Genomic DNA, 23240 nt, shown 5'->3' on the forward strand with positions numbered 1-23240 from the left:
GAGGTTTCTGTGATACAAGTGAGAAAATCCAAATCATGATGCCACAGTCAGGTTTGCTTTGAGGAAATAAAATTGCAAAGTCTAGAGGGGAAAACCACCTCAAAATAAGGAACGTGTTCATCGGGAATAAATCAGAAGTTCATAGAGCAGTTGGTTCACAGGGATCGGGTGCATTTTATCTGCAGAGTTTATTTGAGAAGACTTACATGGAAACACTATGGAACAGGCTGAAAATTGCCTGAAAAACTGTAAGCAAAGGCTACCGATGTACCTAGGGAATGGCTTCTTCAGGAGGATGTTTTGTGAGTCCTGAATATAACCCATGCCGCATCACCGAAATCAGTGAGTTACCTGCTAGGAGGGTATACCTGGTCTAAGAGGTGTACTGATTTTCACCCCCGTTCGTCGTCGTCAATCTTACTGTAATGTAGGTGTTGAAGTGCCCCATAGGGGTGTTTAGCAGGTGTGAGGAACAGACTTCTCTGATGTATTCGTTAGTGAACGGAAATGGGCTGCCAGGGACCAAGTGTGAAGTTTGAGAAGCAGTTCAAAAGCAATGCCATCAAACAGGAGCTTGGGTCTGATCTCTGTCACAAAAGTAGCATTTATGTAGTGCTCCTAAATTTAAAGAACTATGTAAAAAGGTTGATCTCTTTCTATTTTTTCCTCTTTTTTTTTTCTTCAAGTGAAAGTGCATTATTAAGTCACTGGGGTTTTTAGTCTTCATTTTCATGTGTTTATTGATACATTTTGGAGACAGGGGAAGGCAGTTTGTCATCTTCAAGATTTTAAGAACCTGAGAGCAAGCCACAGTGCCCCTTTGATATTGCACTCTGCTGAAAAAGAACCTCATTCACGTGGTTAATTATAGGGATTTTTTTTTCTTTTTCTTCCCTGTCAACTCTGTGCAGAGGCAATTCTTGCTGAATAGTGCCACAGCGGCCACCCTGCAATTCCCCTACTTAATGAACTACTTCTCGCACAAATGGATTTCAGAATGACTGGGCACAGATGTTTAGGTGTCTGGGGTGTTTTTTTTTCTTTTGCCTGAAAATGATTGTCAGTCTTCATTTTCATTTCAGCTTTCAAGCCTGTTGAAATGGCAGCATTCCTGTCGTTGCAAACGTTATTCAGCCACGTGAACTGTGACTCATTCTGAAAGATTACACGCGTTTCCCTCCCCGGCATGCACCTATCCTGCTGTTAGCTGTTTGCAGGCTGCCTTCCGCCGTCAGCAGGTCTGGGGTACGTGCCGCTGCAGAGCCTGCTTGCTCGCTTGCTTCCAGCCTTGTGCTGTGCAGGGTATAGGAGCCCAGGTCTGCTGCGGGTAACAAGCTTCAGGGTGGGAAATGCTACTTTTCTCTGCTTCTGAGGAAAAAAAAAATAGCTCAAATGTCCTTTTCAGCATCTCTTTACAGTAAAAAAAACCCCAAAGAGCAAACCTTAAAGGAAAAATAAACCTCGTGCAGACCTCCTGTCTCACATTCACTCCAGACTATGTTTACTTAGGCTGCAAAAATACCAATTTATTGTATCAACTCAAGGCAAACTCCATCTGGTCTGGTCTTCTGGTCTTTCTTTTCTAGTTCCGCCTTCTCTTTTTCTTTCCTTCTTTTTCCTCCTTTTTTGTTCCTCTCTGACATCAGAGGATCCCTGCTGTCACCATGCTGGCTCTTCTCCTGACGCCACAGGCCAGTCCTGTCCGGGGGCTCAGCACCTCGCCTCTCTGATCTGCCTCCATCCCCTGCAGTTAATTGCTGTTTCCTATATGTTTTTGAGGGCTTTGTTTGAAATAAGGTCCTGTGGGAATCCTGAATGGGGTTTCTGTTTGGTATTGTATTGAATGTCAGCATGAACTTATGGGGAAAAAAAACCCATTCTTCTCATTGTGGGAGCTTGGTTAATTGGGGATGATTAAAGGGAAGCTTGATACTACCTGCCCAGCCATAGAAGTGAGTTATGGAGCTCCAAGATGAAGAGTCATGAGGAATCAATCTTAATTTAGTACAACTTAACACCGTGCTTGTATTTATATCTACTTGAGGGCAAGAGATAACATGTCTAAACTTCGTAGTGTGACAAAAGCAGACAGAATTGGTAGAAGGTGGCGCAGATGGGAGCGCAGAGCCCTGTTGCTCTGCAAGCACGTGTCTGAAAGACCTCTTCTGTCCCACTCCATCTACGTGGGAAGTGTTGCTGGAAAAGCTGACAGGATTCCCGAGGTTCAGAGCTGAGGGGCCTCGCAGGGAGTGCAGAAAGCATCCACCAAAGCTGCTTCCCCGGGACTATGAAAATGAAGAGTCATAGGGCTACTGGCAGCCACAGCCACGTGTTTTCAGGCAAACAAATGGGAAAGGAAGAGGACTTTTCTCAAAGACCGCAAGAAGCTTGCTTTTCTATTGAATCTAGATTTTAAGAAGCAAGGAGATTGTTGGCTGAGGTTTCCTTTGGTGATGAGTGTTTGCAATCCAAGTTCTTTTTTCTGTGGTCATTCAAGCAGAGATACGTGATAGATACAAACCTAAAATTATTTCACTATTTTCAGATGTTTTTCTAGAGGATTTAGTTACTCGGATCTTGGTTTTCCTCATGTGTTTCTACAAGCCAGGGCTTACTTGGGTGTCCTAGAATAACTATGTTGACACTTGTAACCTGGATGAAGAGCCCTTTCTTTCTGAATTACCTACATCTGCTTTCAAAGCTGATAATGATAAATCATAGTTAGATGTTCTTTCAATGTGGTTCAAACCCTACTTTATTCTGAAATTACTTTCGTGTGTAGACAAGCCCTTAGGAAACTTTGTTTGAAATGAAACCCCCTTCATTTATTAGCCCTTGCGTTGTATGCTTGTACTGATAAATTAATGCAGTTCTTTTAAGGTGTTTTGTGTTTTGTTTTGCTCTGCAGACTGTAAGATGGCACATTGAACTACAACCATGGGCAAGTCCAACTCCTTCTCTCAACTATGAGGCCTTGAGGTTCCTGAAGTACATTAGCACTTCCCAGGTAGGTTTTTCGTTTCAGTCTCCGTTTAGAAAACAGTTTGCGTGGCACAGGCTGTTCCCTCTCAGATAAGGAATTAACCTCACACCAGACTAGGTTTGAAACAGCTTTATTTTTAAAGTTGCTTAACCTAGCAGTGATTGCCAACAGGAATGTAAAGGTCAAAACATAGAGTAGAAGGAATGCATTTTTTCCTTACTTTTTATTTCTAGATGGGTTCGTTTCTTGACAGGAATATGATATGACTGAAATTCCAGATGCGGTTCCTCTCCCGCGGTTTTTCTCCTTCTCCTTCTCTCTCAAACACAGAAGAATACAGAACACTCTGTAGCAAGAGAACAGTGTATTCAGCCTCTCCACCTCTCAATAATAATGCAATAACCAGGCTCGTTTTGGCTAAAAAGGATACATTTGGGGTTCTCAGTAAAATGAGAACAAGGCGTCATTCCCTAACTTGAGCAAATTGTCCCAATGGTACTGATAGAATCTTGATATTTTGAGTACAAAAATGATGACCTGGAAAATTAGTGGTTTTATGTGCTTTTTCAAAGGTGACATTTCCAAATCCAGATTGTGTTGACAGATACTTCCAGGGTTCAGCATATTGTGGAAGTTGGGTCATCGCGTCTTAATGGAGATATCACTTCTGCACAACAGCATTTACGCATGCATTTCCTGAAATAAAGAATGGAAAAGGTGCTGGATGCCCACAGTTCTAACAGGGCAGCTGCTTCCGGTACCCAGGTCTGTCAGCAATTGACCCTTGAATACAAATTTAACTGCACCACCGCTTACACTGGAAAACAGCGAAAAGCCTAGGTGCTAATGTTGCTGAAATGTCATTCACATATGAAATTCTTTGTTAATGCAATGCTTTCAAGGCTGACGCAAGAGATTCATTTGAAACACATCTACAAATATGCTGCTGTGCTGATGGTGTGGTAAGTAGGAGGGGAGCAGAGTGTTCACTCATCCTCCAGCTTGTGGGTACCCCTGGCTAAATGCTCAAGAAAATGACGTCTCTGCCGCCACTCATGCCGGCACAGAGAGGACAGGAGGCAAGATGATGCATGTGGAGACAGCAGGAGATGTGTGTAGAGCTGCTTGTTTTGTGGTACAGAAGTTCAGGCTGCGGCAGGCATGCTAAGCTGAAAACATGCTTCATCTCAGTGACTTAATAAACAGTGGCAGATGCTGCTAAACTCCACTAGTTGGGTCAAAGCCTACAAGGACATCAATTAGCAGAGAGTTTATTGCTTCTGACACACTAATCGAGAAGTTTCGTTCCCAGAGTAACTGACCCTGGTGGGGGGCACAAGCATAAGTGAAAACAAAAAATGAGAGAAATCCTTGTTCCTGATCTGTCAGATGTTACAGGATTAATAACTGACGGGATAACACCATGACTGGTATGAGCACTTCTGGAAATGGGATCCTGCTTATGTAGATGAGCATAAGATCTCATTTTCCTTGTTTGCTGAGCAAGTGTTTACTAATTACTGTGCCTGAGTTCAGCTCCCTGCCATTAGCGCAGAATGGTTCGAACTGCTGGAGAGGGAAGTTGCCGTGTCAGCAGGGTTGAAGTGTGGCCAGAAGAAGGTTTTTCAGGTGCTAATATCTAATGATCAGGAGAACCATCGTACATGTGCTGTTGTTTGTATGATGGTACCGAGTAGAAGCCCAGAACAGGACGTGAGCTCGGTGCATCAGGGTCTGTAAATCACACAACAGACTGGTGATGGTGCTAAAGGCAGAGTTCAGTATTTTTTATAGCAAGAGCTATTAAGTAGCAAGAGCTATTAAAATTGCTCTGAATTCTGAGTGTTGTAATTGCTCATAATGCCATGAGTCAATTAAGCAGCAGCATTGCAGAATCTTACTTTTCTGTAGAGAGCACATTATTTTTCTGTGTCTTAAAATTAGTGCTTGTTATTGCAATGCCATTTATTCCTTGATTGCTATGTGACTGAAGGGAAATGGGCAGTGGGATGCAGTGCAAATCATTGCTTAAAACTTAGGGAATCCTGAGAGCAGCATGAAGAGATGCTATATTAGCTTTTATGAATTTTCCATGGGAATTAAGAGCTGAGCAGGAGCAGGGAGGTGGTGATGCAGCGTGCAGCTCTTTGGATGTAATGTTCCAGATAATGATCTTTCAGAGCTTAAGCTTCGTAAAGAATGAGTTTTATTTACTTATAATAAGGCACATGGTGGAGAGTGCCTACCACAGCAAAGGCTGGGTTCCAGTTTTTACTCTTACCCCTGTGTAAAATTGTTCTGTTTCTGTGATTCTAAGTGTGGCCAGACCTGTGCTTTTTAGTTTGGCTAAAACTGAGAGCTGAGCCTGAGCAGCCTGGTGTAGAGGAAGGAAGGAGCAAGATGGGAACAGTCAGTTCAGGACTGATGCTTAACCTGGTTTTGTCCCTACTACTGTTCTTTCCTCCTTTTTTATTGTTGGCTTTCTGGAAGTGCCAGCTCCCATCCCTGCAGCCAGGATTGGTACTGAGTCCAAAGAGCAACTTTTCGTAATGATAGCTCAGCTGTGGTCCTGCAGCTCTTCTCAATCTTTGCTTTCCTATCTGTGTGTTAGCAGCCTGTGCCCTGCAACCCGTGAATTTGATGGCCAGGCTGCATGTGGTTTGAAAAGCCCTTCAACAACCAACAATAAGCTGATGCTGATACAGTGTGGCACAACCTCTCTTGGGCAGAAGCAGCCACAGCTTTGGTGCTTACTTCTGCTTCCCATTACCTCCTTAGCACTGGTACGGCGACAGCTGTACAAATGGCACTGGCTTTCCATTGCCTGCTGTACCCTGGCTCCCAGATTCTGGAAAGGCTGCAGCAATCCCCAGCTCCATGCCTGCCTTTTCCAGAGTGAGTCTGGAGGAAGAGGATCGTGAAGCACTGACCTGAGCTGCCAGGCGGAGCCCGTGCCGCAGGCAGGGGCTCCTCCGTACAGCATCACTCACCAGGGCCAGAGCTTCCTTGGCGCAGACGCTCACTACTGTGTTTCAGCTCTTGAAGGCTGCTGCTCAGCTGCTGGCGAAGCTGACTTCACCTCTCCGTCAAGTGATTTGTGACACTTCCAGGTTTCTGATGAATCTAGCACTTTTTAGTCTTTGCTTTCTTGGTCTTTATGAAGACTTTGACTTACAGCGTTTCTCGCTGCAGGATCTCTCTCCTCTCCCTTGGCAGTGTTTTTATCCTGGCTTTAGACTCTGGATGTCTAAGCCAGCACAGCATAGACACACGTTCTATGATTCCTCTGTTTAGTTAAGCACTTGCTTAAATCCCTTTGTTGTTGGAGAGGGGATATGTTCGGGTAGTGATTAAATCCCTTCTGGAACTGAGATGCAGGACACTCTAGGTAAGGTATACAGTGCACATTGCAGTAACACTGCAACTTGTGATTAAAATCTTGAATCTTGCCGTGATTTTAATGTTATTCAGGATCCAGAATCCACTCCAAGGACTGAAAAGAAAAAACAATAAACATTTTAATGTCAAAATAACTTGTTCTCAGGAAAATCAATTTTTGGGTATAGTACTAATGCTTAATTATTTGCTTGTCAAACTGTGTTGCTCTCTGGGGGATTATGTAAGCCTCAAATTTCACCAAGCAGAACAGGCGAACAAGGGAAAAAAATCTTCAAATCTCCGTAGCTGTGTATCGGAATGACAATCAGATTTAAATGAAACCAATTAACATTTTTCTTCTTTCCACTCTTTCCCCTGAAGGCAAATTAAAAACAAATTAAAAGTCATGTCTTAAAATGAAACATCCTTTGATTTCAACAGATTTCATGTGAACACATGAACCTGAACAGCCTGAGAGGGCACTCTGAAACTGCAAAGAAACCCTGGTCAGTCTGTCTTGACGAGAGGTTTAGCCTCATTCATCGAATCAGAAGCAAGCAATGCCGTCTCTACTCCCTTGGGTAAGCGCTCTTGTTAAAAGACAGCAGATTGTTTTATGGCACCTAGCTTCAAAAAGCCCTATAAACACAACACAGGCTGCAACAAGGTAGTCTTTTAAAATGTAGACTTTGCTTGTTTGTGTTTGTTACGTGTTGATGTGCTTCTGTAAACTCTGTTTTTAGGGAAAAACCTTTCTCCCTGAGGGTCTTTGTTTTTCTTCACTTTAATACCAGTGTGAAAACAAATTGCTTAAAGGTGAGTAGTGAAGTGGTAGCTCACACAGAGGAAGATGGAAATTAATGAGATAAACTGAGAAGCATATAGCATCTTCCCTGAGCAGAAATGACTTGCGTAATTGCCAGGTACTTCAGCAGCATTACTTATAAAACTTCATTAACTACCCCTGGGACAGAGTAGTACATTTCCATATGAGAGTGTGTTTGCTAAGCACTTCAGGGGTGACATGTGCTGAAGTGATAATAACAAAGGCAATTGCGGCTTTATTTTTAAATGCGTGTAGTGTTTATGATGTTTACAGCACTTGAGATGGAAGTTTTCACTCTTCACAGAACAAGTGTTTTTTCCGCGGGTAGTAAAACCACACATGCAGCCTGTTTCCCCACTAATAAAACACTCTGCTTCCAAGGAGGACGAGGGAGGTCAGGCCACTGGCCTTCGGCATTACTCATCAAGGCATGGGTGCCTTAGGAGAATGATCAGTGGGATGTGGAGCTCGTTTCGCACCCATCGCCACGTGGCTGCTACCTAATAATACCGTCTTCGCTGTCCTGGCAGCCAGCTTTAGGTTAGAGGTGTATTGAAAGGCTTTGTCTCCCTTGAACCAGTACAGTTTACCTCTGTGATTTTACTGCTATGGGTGTAGAAGTGGTGGATGGGAAGGAACTGTGTCTGGGTGGCATTTCTCAGTGACTAGCACATGACAGTTATCACCAGCAATTAACGTAAAGTGGATGCAGAGTGCACTGCAGTCAGAGGGAGTATTTTCTGTTTATTTGAGTGGGCTTACGTTTGGCTCCAGTTTGGATTGAGCTGTAAAGACCAAACTTCTCAGAGAGTGAGGGGCTCTCAGGTCTTGTTCAGCTGCATTGCTCTGTGGCAGAACAACACTAACCTGCCCTTTAGAGACAAGTCACACCTACGGAGAACAAACTCCTCTTGACTACTGTGGCTCCTTATTTTCTGAATTCTGTTCCTTGCAATCTATTTCAAATGATGCTGGTTTTAATGAAAAATACAGGTTTACATGATTTTTTTTTTCTCAGTTTTTCACATTCCTGTGAAACTTAGGAGAGATGCTGTATTATCCCATGCTTAGGTCCAGAGTACCTGCTCGACTGTAGTACTGGCTTGTTGCCCGAGACTCCTTCTAGTAGTCAGCAGGGAAAGGCGGGCACATTTAGGTGGAAAATCAACTAAGCTAAATAACCTTCTGGAGGCAGGTATAGCTTTCCTTTGATTATAGAGGAAGTCTGTGATAGCGTGCCTGCTGACCTTGGGTGTCCTGGCAAAGTACCCAAAGTTCAGTGGAATTAATCTAGACCTTGCCCTTCAAATTACATGATCATTAATATTAGACCTAAGCTCCCATTTTAACATCCCTCTTCCCTTTTGATATGGGCCAAGTGTGAGTTGAGAATGGTGTTTCTGTTGAATTGGTGTACTGGTTTTGTGCAGCGGGGTTTTGGTAGCAGGGGAAGGGCTCCAGGGGCAGCTCCTGTGAGGAGCTGCTGGAAGCTTCCCCAGCTCCAACATGGACCTGCCTCTGGCCAAGGCTGAGCCCATCAGCGATGGCAGTAGTGCCTCTGTGATAACATGTTTAAGAAGTGAAGAAACCCAAACTGCTGGGGAAGCTGCAGCAGAGAGAGAGGGGGAGGCACAGGCTGACCCCCAGCCTCCCACGTGGACAGCTGTCTTCACTGGGCTGCTACCCCTTGCCTGGTGGCAGCGTGGCTGGTATACCTCACAGGCCTGGCATGGTGGTGGGGACCGAGGGCTGAGATCTGAGAGAAATGGCTTCGCAGACACCAGGGTCAGCAAAGATGGCACAGGAGGAGGTGTGCCGGAGCCGACATTCCCCCGCAGCCCATGGTGAGATGGCAGGTTGCTCCCCTGCCGCCCGTGGTGGTTAACGGTGGAGCAGAGACCCACCTGCAGCTATGGAGGACCCTATGCTGGAGTGAGTGGCTGTGCCCAAAGAGGACCGTGACTCCGTGGGAAGCCCATGCTGGAGCAGTCTGTTGGTGAAGGACTGCACCCCATGGGAGAGACCCACGCTGGAGCAGTTTGCGAAGAACTGCAGCCCGTGGGAAGGAGTCACATTGGAGAAATTCATGGAGGACGGTCTCCTGTGGGAGAGACCCCAGACTGGAGCAGGGGAAGAGTGTCAGGAGTCCTCCCCCTGAGGAAGAAGGAGCAGGAGAAACAAGGTGTGATGAACTGACCGCAACTCCCATTCTCTGTCCCCCTGCACTGCTGGGAGAGTGGAGGTAGAGAAATCAGGAGCAAGGTTGAGCCCAGGAAGAAGGGAAGGGTGGGGAGAAGGTGTTTCTAAGATTTGGTTTTATTTCTTATTATCATACTCTGATTTGATTGGTAACAAATTAAATTGATTTTTCTCCTCAAGCTGAGTCTGTTTTGCCCGTGACCGTAATTGGTGAGTGATCCCTCCCTGTCCTTGTCTCAACCCTCGAGCCTTTTGTTACATTTTCTCCTCCCCATCCCACCGGGATGGAGGAACCAGTGGGTGTGTGGTACTTTAGCTGCCGGCTGGGGCTAAATGACAATTGGCTGGTAGACACAATGCAGAGTTAATTTCAGCTGTGCTAGGAAATGCAGATTTGGCACAAAGTGTCCAGCACAAAGATAACTGGCTGATGATTTTGAACAAATCTGAGCTAGTGCATGTATACCAGTGTGGTGCTGGTTTGGGTACAGTAGAGATTTTCTGTACTGATGGAACAGTAGGGCTTAGCAGAGATTGAAATGGGTGTTGACTCTCCCATCAGTCATCAGATACACATGTGCAGTAAATACCCAACCATAATGCATCTCATGAAACAGGTGAAAAATAAAAGAGAAATATTTGAGGTTAAGGAGGAGCAGTCTTCAGTCCTCCAGATTCCTTCTGCAGCCTTTGGAGCTCATTAGTGCATAATTCTTCTGTCAGACTCACTTCCTTTAGCTCATGACAGGCAGAAAAGTAATTGTGTTCCGAGTAAGACAAAAATCCCCTTTAAACATTTTTGTTATCTCGTACAGTTCATGAAGAGCAAACGGGGAGCAGCTGCTACCAATGAAGAAGATTCCCTGTGGAGAGGATGGATGGAGGACAAATGTGAAAGTTCAGTGTGAGGATTAGTAGGAATCCTGAATTAAATCCATATATCATTAAAAATGGAACAAAACATGCTGCTTAGGCTTTGCCTTCTTGAATGCTATAGAAGAGGCTACTTGTGAATGAGAGCGAGCAGTGTCTGAAACGTCTGGAGATCTTTTTAGATTAGTATTAGTTGCTTCCACTACTGGGAGGCAGCAATGTTTTTCCTTAGGGGACAGGATTTCTCGGTGTGACACAGAATTGCCATATGCATTAGTGAGCTCTAGTTATTAGTGCTAAATCTGCTTAGGTAAAGCTAAGTCTGTTACAAACACCATGGGCAGGCACTCAAGCTGGAATAATATAAATGAATAGGATTTCAGAAACTTACCAGTTGAGGTTTAGAGAGTCTCGCTGCAACACTGTATACAGGCCCTTTCTGGTGGATCTTAAAGTGTAGGGCCTTCAGGATCCAGGCAGAGGATGCTTCTTTTTTCTCAAGCTGCAGAGCTCAGTTATCTTCCTTTGAGAAGGATGCGTGGCGGGGGGAAAAACCCAGAAAGGGAAAGCTGGACCTTAACTGCATATTTTTACAACTCTGTTCAGTGGTCCCTGCGGGAGCTGGAGTCCCTGCAGTTACTGTGCTGGATCAGGTGCAGGTGTTCACTAGAGCTATGGTGGAGGAGACAAAGCAGCTTTTGTGCCACCTGGGTGCTTGCTGTGCTCCAGGATGACGTGGGGGCCGGTGTGATGCTCCGTTCAGTGCAAGCTGCAGCCCAGTGTTTATTCCGAGTGGGAGGCTCTGTGTACCATGACCCTCTGCGAACCCTGGGAGCAGGGGACAGCCAAGGGACGCTGCTCCCTGCTGTGCTGCGCTATCTCCTGGGTCAGCGTCTTGGGTCAGCATCCCTGCCCTGCTGCTGGCGGGGAGCGGTGCCAGTGAGCCCTTCCTTTCCGCTCACATACAGGCTAGGAGAGCCCCTCCGCAGGGTGCTGTTCCTGCTGCTTTGAAAGCCAACCGTTACCCCCATGGCAGGGGACTGTGTGCAACTCCGACTCTGTAGCCAAGAAGATATTTAAAAGACATAGAATCATAGAATCATAGAATGGTTAGGGCTGGAAGGGACCTTCGAAGGTCATCTAGTCCAACCCCCCTGCAAGGAACAGGGATATCTCCAACTAGATCAGGTTGCTCAGGGCCTCGTCCAACCTGGCCTTGAACGTCTCCAGGGATGGAGCATCCACCACCTCTCTGGGCAACCTGTTCCAGTGTTCTACAACTCTCATAGTAAAAAATTTTTTCCTAATATCCAATCTGAATCTACCTCCCTCTATTTTAAAACCATTACCCCTTGTCCTATCACAACAGGCCCTCCTGAACAGCCTCTCCCCATCTTTCTTGTAGGCCCCTTTGAGGTACTGGAAGACCGTTATAAGGTCACCCCGGAGCCTCCTCTTCTCCAGGCTGAACAGCCCCAAGTCTTTCAGCCTGTCCTCATAGGAAAGGTGCTCCAGCCCTCTTATCATCTTCATGGCCCTCCTCTGGACCCTCTCCAACTGGTCCATGTCCTTCTTATGTTGGGGGCTCCAGAACTGGACGCAGTACTCCAGGTGAGGTCTCACGAGGGCAGAGTAGAGGGGAAGAATCACCTCTCTCGACCTGCTGGCCACGCTCCTCTTGATGCAGCCCAGGATGCGGTTGGCCTTCTGGGCCACAAGAGCACATTGCCGGCTCATATTGAGCTTCTTGTCCACCAGTACTCCCAAGTCCTTCTCCTCAGGGCTGCTCTCGATCCATTCTCCTCCCAGTCTGTATTTGTGCCTGGGATTGCCACGACCCAGATGTAGGACCTTGCATTTGGCCTGGTTGAACTTCATGAGGTTGACACGGGCCCACCTCTCCAGCCTGTCGAGGTCCCTCTGGATGGCATCCCTCCCCTCCAGCGTGTTGACGGCACCACACAGCTTGGTGTCATCGGCGAACTTGCTGAGGGTGCACTCCATGCCACTGTCCATGTCACCGACAAAGATGTTGAAGAGGGCCGGGCCCAACACGGACCCCTGAGGGATGCCACTCGTGACCGGTCTCCACTTGGACATCGAGCCGCTGACCACTACTCTCTGAGTGCGGCCATTGAGCCAATTCCTTATCCACCGAGTGGTCCATCCATCAAACCCATGCCTCTCTAGTTTAGAGAGAAGAATGTCGTGCGGGACAGTGTCAAAAGCTTTGCACAAGTCCAGGTAGATGATATCCGTTGGTCGACCCTTGTCCACCGATGCTGTCACCCCATCATAAAAGGCCACCAAGTTGGTCAGGCACGATCTGCCTTTGGTGAAGCCATGTTGGCTGTCACCCACCACCTCCTTGCTCTCCATGTGCCTTAGCATGGTTCCCAGGAGAATCTGCTCCATGACCTTGCCAGGCACAGAGGTGAGGCTGACCGGCCTGTAGTTGCCCGGGTCCTCCTTGTTCCCCTTTTTGAAAATGGGGGTTATGTTCCCTCTCTTCCAGTCATCGGGGACCTCGCCAGACCGCCACGACTTCTCAAATACAATGGCCAGTGGCTTGGCAACTTCATCCGCCAGTTCCTTCAGGACCCGCGGATGGATCTCATCAGGTCCCATGGACTTGTGCACCTTCAAGTTCCTCAGATGTTCTCGAACCTGCACTTCACGTACAGTGGGCGGTGGTTCATCCTCACAGTCCCTGCTAGTTCTTTCCACAGCTTGGGCGGTAAGACAAGAGGCTTTATCAGTGAAGACTGAGGCAAAAAAGTCATTGAGTAACTCAGCCTTCTCTATGTCCCGGGTAACCAGAGCACCAGTGTCCTTCCGGAGGGGGCCTACGTTCTCCTTGGACTTCCTTTTGTCCCCTACATACCTATAGAAGCTTTTCTTATTGCTTTTTATATCCCTTGCCAAATTCAATTCCTTCAGGGCTTTAGCCTTCCTCACCTGATCCCTGGTCACTCGTACAGCTTCTCTGTATTCCTCCCAGGCTATCTGTCTCCGCTTCCACCCTCTATAGGCTAACCTCTTCATTTTCAGTTGGTCCAGGAGCTCCTTGCTCATCCACGTGGGCTTCCTGGTCTTTTTGCCCGACTTGTTCTTCATCGGGATGCACCTCTGCTGAGCTTGGAGGAGGTGCTCCTTGAATGTGGACCAACTTTCCTGGGCCCCTCGTCCCTCCAGGGCCGCCTCCCATGGCACTTTGCCCAACAGGTCCTTGAAGAGGCCGAAGTCCGCCTCATGTAGACATGGTGCTTAGGGACATGGTTTAGTGATGGATTTGGCAGTGCTAGGTTACTGGTTGGACTTGATGATCTTAAAGATCTTTTCTGACCCAAATGATTCTATGATAAGCTCGCTTCTCCTTTACAGTAAAAATAAGTTGGTGTCCTTAGCACTTTTTATTTTACTGTTGCTGGAGGCAGCAGCTGTTCTCTCCTCTGGGTAGGAAAGGGCCTCTCTAGTCTTCTCTGACCTCCAAACCTTTTAAAATCATGGTCTTTTAAGTAACACTAAATCTTTCTTAGGAGACCTCATTTGTTTAACTTTTACATGCTGCGTTATCCCTTAGCATGATCACATGTGAGCCTGGAGTTTTTCAAACCAGTTGTTTTGAAGAGTACAATATTTTCTAAATACTTGTTGTTGATTAGATCTCTCTTCAGACATAAATTAGAGCTGTTAGCCAGAGTGCCAGAAGATATATCAGCACCTTCTTCACCCTCTTCTATATTTTTTTTTCGGTTTTGCACGACTGAGTCAGTCCAGTCCCTTTGCAGTCCACACAAGTAGCAGTTTGTTTGGAGGCAGCCTGAGGTTTGTCTACATCAAAAGCATCTGGCCCTCTGGGTTGCACCAGCTGGTACTGTTAGAACTGGGTCACGGATGCATGTGTCCGTCAGTCGCTGGTAGGCTCATCACTCTAGTGCTGTAACTGTCCCCAACAATTCACATTTTGTTCATTTTTAGACAGCTTCTCATTCCTAAGGGATTACATTGGCCTTCATTCATCAGCGTTCCTTCTGTAGAAAGCTGTAGGCAAACAAGTATGTTGATTCACTTGGTTAACTTCTGAACTTTTTTCCTAATGTGAGTTGAATGTATTAAAAAATAACTCCTCTCTTTTTTCTCTACACTTCTGTATGGGCTAGAATCCTGTGAAATAGAGTCGTTCTTAAAAGCACGCTTGCCTGTTTTTGCAAACTCTGTCTCCTCCTGCTTTCCCAGGATGCCTGAAGAGGGGAAGATGGTTGAGAAGACCTTCTAATAGGACATCATTATACTGTGCTTAGCCAGTATTACAGCAAACGTGATACCATGCTGGTAACTTCCAAAAGATATGTTTTTCCAGACATCGTTTCAGGAGTTGGATTCATTTTAGTTTACCAGTATGTCATCTATGTAAAACATTTAGTGCTGGTTTAATGTCATATTACATCATAGGGTAGCATGATGTAAAGTTTATCACCTTTTACATATTGATGCAAATAGCCAATATTATTTCAGGTTCACACCATTTAAAAAATACGTGTCTCAGGATAGTTGTGGTGTAGTGTAGCAGGTGCTCTCATAGTACAGCTAAGAGTACTGCCCTGTAATAGTTTGTCTATGACAGATAAAAGATACTCTTATTAGTACAACTGGTCGAAGTGCCTATTTTAAAAACTTGATTCTCTTCCCAGCACTACATGTGTGTATATCCAACAGCATAATTTTGATTAAGTTTAAGGTTTAGTACATGATTGAGCCATGCTTGGAACAAGCTTGGAGAAGTAGCAATGAAAAGTACATCCTATTTTATGTAGTAGGGAAGGCCTGTGGTCTAGACGTGTGGTTGCAATGGCAAATACCAGAATTTTTTAGTTTTAGTGTACCCTGTGTGAACTAATGGGCTGTAGGAGGTGGGAATATGGCACAGCCTTGTAAAGTACATCTCCTCCTTGCAGAGACAGGGATTGAGAAACGCTATTTTCTGTATGATAGGGCTATTCATCTTCTTCTTTGAGATCTTTGCCAAATTAGCAGCAGTCTTTCTCTTAAGTCTGTGTAAAAATGCTGCTGCTGTTAGGAAGGGGTTAGTTTTAAATTTTCCTTTTTTATCTGTGTTTTCATATGCACAGAAAAAGAGAGGCATTTGGTTCTTGTGTTGTGTCCCTCTTGGTGGCAGTTGTGGCTCATCTATGTAACGTCAGATCATAGATATGGTGGGAAATATGCCTAATTGTTACAAAACGGTATTGTGTACATTTTAAATGTATTTGCTTTTCTGCTTATGCCTTGGTTATTGGAAGTTTGTGCAGTGGGAACTAAGGAAATTTGACAAGAAAAATTAAATTGAAAATAGAGGAATATATATAAATACATAAATAAAGGAATAATGAGAGCACAAAGGTTCTAATGTTTAGTTTACTTTCTTATAAATGATGTCACTTTCTGATTAAGAAAACAGCTCTTTGGGAAGGTTATCAGCCTGGCTAAAAGTGATTTAGTTCTGGCCCTGAAAGGAGCCCTTCATTCTTATCATATGCAGTATATTGCATTGAGCTTGAATGTTCTGGTGAGGTTAGTTCATCCAATCCGCTCCAGTAGTTTCATTCTATAAATGAAAAATTTTACTAAAAGTTTCTTAAGGTCAATTATGAATGTGACATTGGGAAAAAAAACACATGTTCCTTTTAATTTCTTTTATCTAACTTCTTATTCCGAATCTTCAGCAGGTATTACTGTGGACCCTTAGCTTTATTTCTAGTTATCTTGTCGTAATTCGGGTTACATTGTGCTCAGTGCTGTGGATATATCCCAAGGAGGAGCACGACACCTCCACCACTTTGCTTCAGAAACAAATAGATTGGATTTTACCTGCTTGCTATGAATCCTCAGAATGTCCTTCTTACTAATAGTTCTTTTTGCAGCATTAGTAGTTATGTCTTTTTTGTTTTGTAGGCTGGGCAATGATGACAACCAATTTGAGATCAGCATGGCCAACAGTGGATGTGAGGTACATCGCTTTGACCCCAGCATCAAGTCAGCACATGTTCAGGAGGGTCGGCACCTCTGGTATCATCGCCTGTCCATTGACTGGAGGGATCCCAATCCAGCCATTGCTGCTCATAAACTTCACAGCAACACAAAGAAGCTGGGCACAATATTGAATGAATTTGGACATCAGAAGGTCAGGACTCGGGGGTCGGCTTTCTGACTGCAGAATTAGGTGTTGGGCATGCTGCAGAACTTCCTCCTTAGTGTCTCAGGAGCTCGAGCACTTTCCAAGGTTATCTCCTGACGATGAGTCTTTCTTCAGAAATACCTGTAATTCGTTTCTTGTAGGGGTGCCTTGTCTGTCTTGCTTCTTCTGTGTGCTGATAACAGCCACTTTGATTTTAAATCACTAAGCATACACTAAATACTTTCCTCCTCCTCCTCCCTTCCTTTTCCCTTCAACTAGCTGGTGACATTGGGTGCTAGTATTTTCAGTCCTGTGGAAGTTCTGGTCATTGCCTGAGTATGAGCGCTAAACTACTCATACAGCCAAGTTTATAAAGAGAAAAAAAAATATTTGCAACAGTAATTAGAAGACAAGAGGTAATGGATGCGTTGTTTACATTTTCAAGGCCACTGGTCCTAATTACAGTCATCAACAACAAAAACATCCTGTTTTGAAATTGGCAGCAATCTGTGGGTTTTTTTTCTTGTTTCCCAGTTTGTTTTTAAGGAACTGTAAAGACATCAGAAATATTCAAGTCTCAAGTAACTATTGCCAAAATCATTTGAGGAAGTTCCTTAGGTCGCTTTCAAGAGAGTTTTTCTCTCAGAGGATATACAAGCCTGAATTCAAATGCTAATATACTTCATTGCCTGCAGCTAGTTCTGCTTATCTTTGTTTTTTAAGAAATAGGCAGCCTGAGCTAAGGAGGAGATTTTCAGTAAGATTTACAAAGCAAGCAGTGCAACGTTTGCTTGGTTTGTTTTTATAAAATGCAAGATGTCCTTTTCAGTTAATTTCTTGCTTCTTTTTAGTATTTTCTTTGGTTCAGCTCTACTGATTGGACCATTTTGAAGATGAGAGCAGAAAAAAAGCTTTTTCCTACTTCTTAGTCATACTGTAACTATACTAGGCTGTGCGTTAGTGAAACATCTGGGGAGGGAGATGGCTTTCCTTTGACATGTGCCTTACATCGATTGTTTTGATTTTTAGAAGACTTAGTCACAGAGCAAATGATTAATGACCGGATCCAGAAAAAGCACACGAGTCTTGTGATATACTGGACCTGCTGAGACCAGTCAGTTCTCAGGTTATCATGGTAATACAGAGTGGTAGTAAGACCTTCTGTGAATGAGAAGGATATAACTATGAATTCTGAATATAAAACTTTCTGGGCAAAAGTTATCTAACATGAAAGCAGCCAGCTGCAGGGCAGCCAAGGAATATAACGCACATGTAGCACGTGCAATCAGGCTTTCCTCTAGCTGTGTACGCGTGGCACAGCATTTGGTTAAGTGTGTTGGCACATTATTAGAACTAGCAGGGACTGTGAGGATGAACCACCACCCACTGTACTTGAAGAGCAGGTTCGGGAACATCTGAGGAACTTGAAGGTGCACAAGTCCATGGGACCTGATGAGATCCATCCGCGGGTCCTGAAGGAACTGGCGGATGAAGTTGCCAAGCCACTGGCCATTGTATTTGAGAAGTCGTGGCGGTCTGGCAAGGTCCCCAATGACTGGAAGAGAGGGAACATAACCCCCATTTTTAAAAAGGGGAACAAGGAGAACCCGGGCAACTACAGGCCGGTCAGCCTCACCTCTGTGCCTGGCAAGGTCATGGAGCAGATTCTCCTGGGAACCATGCTAAGGCACATGGAGAGCAAGGAGGTGGTGGGTGACAGCCAACATGGCTTCACCAAAGGCAGATCGTGCCTGACCAACTTGGTGGCCTTTTATGATGGGGTGACAACATCGGTGGACAAGGGTCGACCAACGGATGTCATCTACCTGGACTTGTGCAAAGCTTTTGACACTGTCCCGCACGACATTCTTCTCTCTAAACTAGAGAGGCATGGGTTTGATGGATGGACCACTCGGTGGATAAGGAATTGGCTCAATGGCCGTACTCAGAGAGTAGTGGTCAACAGCTCGATGTCCATGTGGAGACCGGTCACGAGTGGCGTCCCTCAGGGGTCCGTGTTGGGCCCAGCCCTCTTCAACATCTTTGTCGGTGACGTGGACAGTGGCATGGAGTGCACCCTCAGCAAGTTCGCCGATGACACCAAGCTGTGTGGTGCCGTCGACACGCTGGAGGGGAGGGATGCCATCCAGAGGGACCTCGACAGGCTGGAGAGGTGGGCCCGTACCAACCTTATGAAGTTTAACCAGGCCAAGTGCAAGGTCCTACATCTGGGTCATGGCAATCCCAGGCACAAATACAGACTGGGCGGTGAATGGATCATGAGCAGCCCTGAGGAGAAGGACTTGGGAGTACTGGTGGACGAGAAGCTCAATATGAGCCGGCAATGTGCTCTTGCGGCCCAGAAGGCCAACCGCATCCTGGGCTGCATCAAGAGGAGCGTGGCCAGCAGGTCAAGGGAGGTGATTCTCCCCCTCTACTCTGCCCTCGTGAGACCTCACTTGGAGTATTGCGTCCAGTTCTGGAGTCCCCAACATAAGAAGGACATGGACCAGTTGGAGAGGGTCCAGAGGAGGGCCACGAAGATGATAAGAGGGCTGGAGCACCTTTCCTATGAGGACAGGCTGAAAGAGTTGGGGCTGTTCAGCCTGGAGAAGAGGAGGCTCCGGGGTGACCTTATAGCGGTCTTCCAGTACCTCAAGGGGGCCTACAAGAAAGATGGGGAGAGGCTGTTCAGGAGGGCCAGTTGTGATAGGACAAGGGGTAATGGTTTTAAAATAGAGGGAGGTAGATTCAGGTTGGATATTAGGAAAAAATTTTTTACCATGAGAGTTGTAGAACACTGGAACAGGTTGCCCAGAGAGGTGGTGGATGCTCCATCCCTGGAGACGTTCAAGGCCCGGTTGGATGAGGCCCTGAGCAACCTGATCTAGTTGGAGATATCCCTGTTCCTTGCAGGGGGGTTGGACTAGATGACCTTTGAAGGTCCCTTCCAGCCCTAACGATTCTATGATTCTATGATTCTATGATTATGAACAGTGTGTATGGCCTCTTGCTCTATTAGCACTCAGGTAGCTCCCCTGTGCAAAACTATGGCAGGAGCTGACTTTCTCCCAGTGAGGATAAAGCTCTTACACACTCTGCAGTCTTCGGTTACTTCCTATTTGTGAAATACCTGAATGGCTGGCTCTCCTCACATTGCTCTGTTTAGTTTTTCTTTAATTGGAGGGCAGCCTGAGAAGTTGTATGTTGCATAAAGACGCCGATAAGCTCCAATTTATGAAGAGAACATCAAAGTATATACTGTGACATTCAGGTTTTCATTTTTGCGGTTAATGTGAGTGGCATGTTCCCTTGACTGAACAAATAAGTTAATTTAAAACAGTGTCACGGAATATTTTCCAAAGCACTTTTTTCAATTAGGAAGTTAAACCACACTCTTTGTCCCATTCTTTTTAATTTTAAAAATCCTTCCGCCTACCCTTAAAGTCGTTTTGTTCCCACTTCAAGGCAGGAATTCCAGGCAGCTATGTTTGAAGTTAGTGCCTCGTTTTCTCCTTGCTTTTATGCTTCAAGATTTGGGACTTGATCCAAGACCCTTCAAGTGATTGAAAATATTCCACTGACGTCAGAAACTTTGGATTGGGCTGATGAAGAGAGGACAGACAAGGCCTCCTGGAGTTCTTGCTGTAGTAGCCTTGAAAACAAAACATGCAGTTTGACAAGGGAGTCAAAGAACTTGGATGGGCTCGTTTACACTTTGGCTTGGATGAGAGCACACCTGCTATTCTGCGGTCAGTACTAGGACCTCAGCCACAGAAAGGGAAACCTATCCTGATATTGTGGCAAGAAATACAAACAGGTTTTTGGTGTTAGAGTGGATTTGAGGAAAGATTAAAAGAACTTGATCTTTCTAATTGGCTATGTGGCGTAAGAGTCCTCAGTTCTCTGGGGAGTGTAAACAGCCTGGAGATAGAGGGCTTACTTAGAACTATATTAGGATGAAACTGACAAAGGAAACATGTAGTCACAGTATTTCGGGGAATTGTTAGCGTGTGAAATCTTTTAAGCCATGGAATAATCTCCAAAGGATGTAGTGAGAGTCCTATTTCCTGGTACACAAATCTAAACTGAAAATTTCCTGGTATGTCTTCTGAGAAGAGCAGTATTTTATCAGCCACAAGAAAGGATAAAGATGTAAAAATTGATTGTCCTTTTTTTTTGCCCCTATTTTTTTTTTTTCTCAACATGCACGCTCTGTAGCACACTGCTGAGGAACAGTGGAAAAAAGAGAGAAAGCCACTGAAAGCATAAGATTTTCTTTCTTTCTGCAATGCATCTGTCTGTCCTAGATGCCGTCTGCGCTCAGCATCTCTCTGAGATGCTGTCTGTGCTCAACATCTATCTGTCTGTCTTGAGATGCTCTCTGTGCTCAGCATCTGTCTGACAAGTCCTGAGATCAGGACTTTAAAGTTCTGCAAACCTGTCTCACATGCCTGATTTCCATGCTGGTTGTGCTGAAAGGGAGAGCGCTGGAGATAACATTGGGCAAGCTAGCCAGAAAATGGAATTTTTTTTTAAAGTCATCCCATTACAGCAAAAGCTCAGAGTTCTTTAGCTCTGTAATTTGATTTATGAGTTCTTGTGAGACTTATTGCCTGTAACACAGGCATTCAGTCCCTTTGAGGTTATGTTTGTACATGCTGTGTCAAATTCACTCTCTGTGTAATGTGACCAACTTCCTTGGTGTTACAGCAGAGCTGCAGTTTGAGCACTAACCGTGGCCGTGTGTGAACCTTTTGTTTGGGAGCGCATCAGTGAGTTGGTGAATTTTACTCCATTTGCTGAAAAGGAGCAGTTAAACCGGTGCAGATGTTTCCAGCTGCAGTTGGAATGCTGCCTTCTGTAACCTTGTAATGGTTGCCCCTGAGTAATCTACAAGCTCCTAACACACAGTGTTTCTTTCCTGGGTGTATGTACTCTTTAATTTTAGCGGTAATGAAATCAAGGTGGTAGTTGCCCTGTATTTGCTTAGTCAGCTGAGGCTGCTGCTGGGTAAAGTATTTTAATTGTAACTAGATTGAAGAGTTTGGCTGCAAGGAGAAACGGGCTTGACAACCTCATGTTTCTGGAAGCAAAGATCTTTGGACAGTGATTTAGTGCTCACCACCTCTCCCACTCTGTGTTGTATGCGAGGAATGCCTCATACACATTCCTTTACGGGATTTTCTCTTGGTCCCCTACCTCTCCTTTCACCACATTTAAATTCTCTCCACCAGGAGCAGTTCTCAAGATACTGTTAAGAATAGTGGTGTTTCCAGGGAGCAACCCGAAGGTGCTGTTTAGTATGCAATTGTCAGGCATGGAGCAAAGATCTTTTTAATGATAACGTGGGCTGAATGTGATGTGATCCGTAGCCTTTTCTTCCTGTAGGAAAAGGGCTAGGGTAATGCCTGAATTGTAATGAAAGGATTTTGCTGTTGAAACAGAATTTATGCAGGTCTTCTTTAAAAAAAAAAAGTGCACTTAAAAAGCATATTATTGTCTGCTAAAAACTAGAAAGGAAGGAGGATTTTTTCAGGGTTTTATTTTCCTTTTTTGTTTCCTTCGTTGTTGTTTTTGTTAAGGAAGACCCTTCAGAAAAATCAGGTGTTAAAAATCTGCTTTCCCCCAGCTTTACTGGAGGGCTGCACAAGCTGTGTTCAATTCCCAGTGCGGTTCGGTGCACTAATATGCTGTTCCACCTTCTTTTGGACTGCAGCACCAGCAGCATAACCACTATTTCAGTGTCAAGCAGTTGCATTCAGGAGAGTCACAGCACTCGCTCCAGGCACTGTGGACTCATCATTGGTATGCTGCTGCTGTAAGAAGCCAGTCGCTTCTGATTCCCTCCTCTTGCTGAAACTGGAGTTTGACAGGAGCCTGAGGAACCTGCCCTGCTTCACAAGGTGGTCCCAGACGTAGGGCACCTGCTGAGCTCGGACCTGTATTCATGCTCCCCAGCTCCTGCTCTGTGCCGTTAGTGCTGGCTTAAGCACAGTAATGTGAATCTGTATGGTTTTGATTTGGCCAAGGTGCTGAGTATCTGCTCGGGGTGGTGGTCCATGACATGACACTGGTTTTATGAGAATTGAGAGCACCCCCCTTTCCATAAGCATCCTGGTCTTTCTCCACTACCCATCTTTCTTACAATTTCCGGGGAGTAACTGACATTAACAAGTTCTTTAGATAAATCATAGAATGGTTTGGATTGGAAGGGACCTCAAAGATCATCTAGTTCCAACCCCCCTGCCATGGGCAGGGAAACCCTCCACTACACCAGGTTGCCCAAGCCTGTCATTGGAATTGGCAATCTCTTGTTTGAATACTTTCACCTTAGCATCTGGATCCTTTCTGGTCTCATTTTTGATCTGACAGCAAAGTTTAAGGTATCCCTCCAGTCTCAAAAATTTGAAATCCAGAGGTCAAACCACAGCAGCTCTCCTTGCCCCTCCCTACTGCCCATCCCAGAGGAAATCTGATACTGTGCAAGCCGTTCAGGGTGTTCCTTATTCATGTTCTCAGGAACGGTCCGTTGCTGTTGCAAGCAGACAGCAGGTGGACAGACAAACAGTGTCTGCAGAAGAGAGGCAGGTTGACACCTTGGACCAGAAATGGAGTGGAATGAATAGATCCCAATGAAGGGGTGTAGTCTTACAGGACTTTTTCGCACTGGGTATTGCAGATGGTAACCAGGTCTTCCACCAGATTTAATTAGAGCTACTCAGTTATGCTGGGGCCATGTGTCATCATCCTGCAAGAAACGTCCTTTAAGGTATAGTGAACATTTTTTGAAGATGGGACTC

General features: G+C 45.3%; 1 protein-coding gene across 1 annotated transcript in view; it reads left to right on the forward strand.

The window, feature by feature from the left end:
• METTL24 (methyltransferase like 24) overlaps nucleotides 1-23240 on the forward strand; it is a 52080-nt gene that overhangs the window by 19508 nt on the left and 9332 nt on the right. Inside the window, exons 2-4 of the mRNA XM_086608116.1 lie at nucleotides 2909-3007; nucleotides 6803-6942; nucleotides 16215-16443. Coding sequence (XP_086464242.1) covers nucleotides 2909-3007; nucleotides 6803-6942; nucleotides 16215-16443 — 468 coding nt within the window. The remainder of the gene's footprint in view (nucleotides 1-2908; nucleotides 3008-6802; nucleotides 6943-16214; nucleotides 16444-23240) is intronic.

This window comes from Tauraco erythrolophus, chromosome 2 (genome assembly GCF_009769465.1).
Source record: "Tauraco erythrolophus isolate bTauEry1 chromosome 2, bTauEry1.pri, whole genome shotgun sequence".
Lineage (NCBI taxonomy): Eukaryota > Metazoa > Chordata > Aves > Musophagiformes > Musophagidae > Tauraco > Tauraco erythrolophus.